The sequence below is a fragment of the Poecilia formosa genome, unplaced genomic scaffold (assembly GCF_000485575.1).
Source record: "Poecilia formosa unplaced genomic scaffold, Poecilia_formosa-5.1.2 Scaffold1, whole genome shotgun sequence".
NCBI classification, from domain to species: domain Eukaryota; kingdom Metazoa; phylum Chordata; class Actinopteri; order Cyprinodontiformes; family Poeciliidae; genus Poecilia; species Poecilia formosa.
Genome location: NW_006799940.1, coordinates 2,824,550 through 2,826,581, shown reverse-complemented (window position 1 = coordinate 2,826,581; position 2,032 = coordinate 2,824,550). Strand labels below are relative to the sequence as shown.

General features: G+C 36.0%; 1 protein-coding gene across 1 annotated transcript in view; it reads left to right on the top strand.

Annotated features, from left to right (window-relative positions):
* Nucleotides 1-984: 984 nt before the first annotated feature.
* The window catches only part of LOC103133503 (cytosolic 5'-nucleotidase 1A-like), a 6,247-nt gene continuing 5,199 nt past the window's right edge, over nt 985-2,032 (top strand). The window contains exons 1-2 of the mRNA XM_007545265.2: nt 985-1,258; nt 1,367-1,534. Coding sequence (XP_007545327.1) covers nt 1,145-1,258; nt 1,367-1,534 — 282 coding nt within the window. The 5' untranslated portion in view covers nt 985-1,144. The remainder of the gene's footprint in view (nt 1,259-1,366; nt 1,535-2,032) is intronic.

The following is a 2,032-nucleotide window of genomic DNA, read 5'->3' as shown; positions in this document are numbered from 1 at the left end:
AACAATCGGAATGCATTATGGGAGATGTAGTTTGTAGTCAATTCGTGCTCAAAACCTATTTTAAGTTAAGTCAATCATCGGCCTATAAAATGCTGGGGCGGGCCACATAAAATGACATGGCGGGCCTTGAGTTTGACACATGTGATCTAGTGCTTTATTGTTATTATTATTTTTGTTTTACAAATTAAAATTATTGTAATTTTCATCTTAGGGTTGTCTCTATAATATATTTGCACATATAATGATACTCTTCTCACATTGAAAATAGAACAGTTTGCTTATTTACTGTGCAATTTTATATTTCTGCAGTCAGATTTCATTTATATAAATGGTAATGTTTAGTATTTTGCAGCCTTTTACAGTTCTTCCAAGATTGCTCTCTATTTAATGCAAATAATATTGTCTTGCATAAATATCCCCTTGAAACATTTTCACATTTCCAATAAAGGGTTGTCTTGTAGATCCATCCAACTACTCTGTCTAGCATTCTTGTAGGACATGCATTCCCACAGCATGATACTGCCATGACCATACTTACGATTATTGATGCTGTATTTATGGCGATGTGCATTATTAATTTTGTACAATAGTATTGCATAAAGGCCAATAAAGTTCTATTTTCTGCATTTTTACATGCAATTCTAATTTGCTCAAGACATTAAAAGTACACCTTCTTTTGCTTAAATGATCACATTAACCTTTAGCTGAGTTTAAGTAAAGTTTAACAGTTTGTTAATTAACTTGTTTCCATTTTATTGTGACGTCTGTGTCAGTTTCGCCTGCACAAGGTTCTTCTTCTGCAACAGTTATTCATTATTAGGCTATTTCATAAATAAGAAGCTAGTTTATTTTTGGTGACTACAGTAGTTGTACACAGCCGTCGACAGAACGTGTTACTGTGGTAGTCAACCATAGACATAATATAAGCATCCTTATATTATGTCTATGTAGTCAACAACCACGTTGCCATGACAACTTGCGTCACTGTTGGTAGGAACTATGGGAACTCCCACCGGGCTTCCTTACTTACACTTCCGTAAAGTTTAGTAGGTGCAACAGGGTAACTGTAGCGTACTGCACGCTACTTAGTTGAGTTTCGTTTAGATTTTATTTCGATTCACTTCAGTTTTATTTATTTTTAAAAATGAGCGAAATTAAACCAGAGGATAAAACAGCAACCGATAAAAATGAAGAGGAACAAGACTGGGAAGCAGCTAAAGCTTTCTTTGAGAGTCTAAAGACAAAAGCACCGAGGCCGGTGAGTTTGTCACTAAACTGTTTTTACTTATCTCTATCATTATGACTTTTAAAGTAGTATGGTTTAAGTATCGGTAATGGTTTTTCTGGGTTCCTCTGTCTGTGTCAGCCCAAACCCCAGAATGCGGTAACCATCGCCGTCTCCTCTCGCACCCTCTTCAACATGGTGGCAGAGAGGAAAATCTTCGTGGATGAAGGAGTGGAGAAGTACGTCGCTTTTCAGGTGGAACATGAAAGCGATCCGTTAAAGCCGGGACCTGCATTCCCTTTTGTAAAGGTAGGCCTGTCGTTCAGGGTGTGGCAAACAGCTGTAACTCCGTTCGTGGATCCTTTTAAGGCATTCATTCCATTTGTAGCTAATACTGGCAACAAGCCATCAGTCATGGTGTTATTGTAACTTTGCCAAACCTGTTATGTTGATGTGACCCGATCATTCAAATACACCAAAAGAATCAAACTCTTTTAGATTTATTGCATTAGGAGTCAGTAACTTATGAGAATCATAGAGCTACAGTCACAACTACTAGAACACTTTTTAGAGTAAGTTTTTAGAGTAAATGCCAAAAGACCGAACAGTCTAACAGGTTTCTACTTTTCAATCTCTGACTCCCATAAAAAGTTTTTTTTTCCTCTTATTGTGTGTTAATAATTGTGCAATTGTTTTCTTGGAATAAATAAGTCCACAATTGAATCTATCTATCTATCTATCTATCTATCTATCTATCTATCTATCTATCTATCTATCTATCTATCTATCTATCTATCTATCTATCTA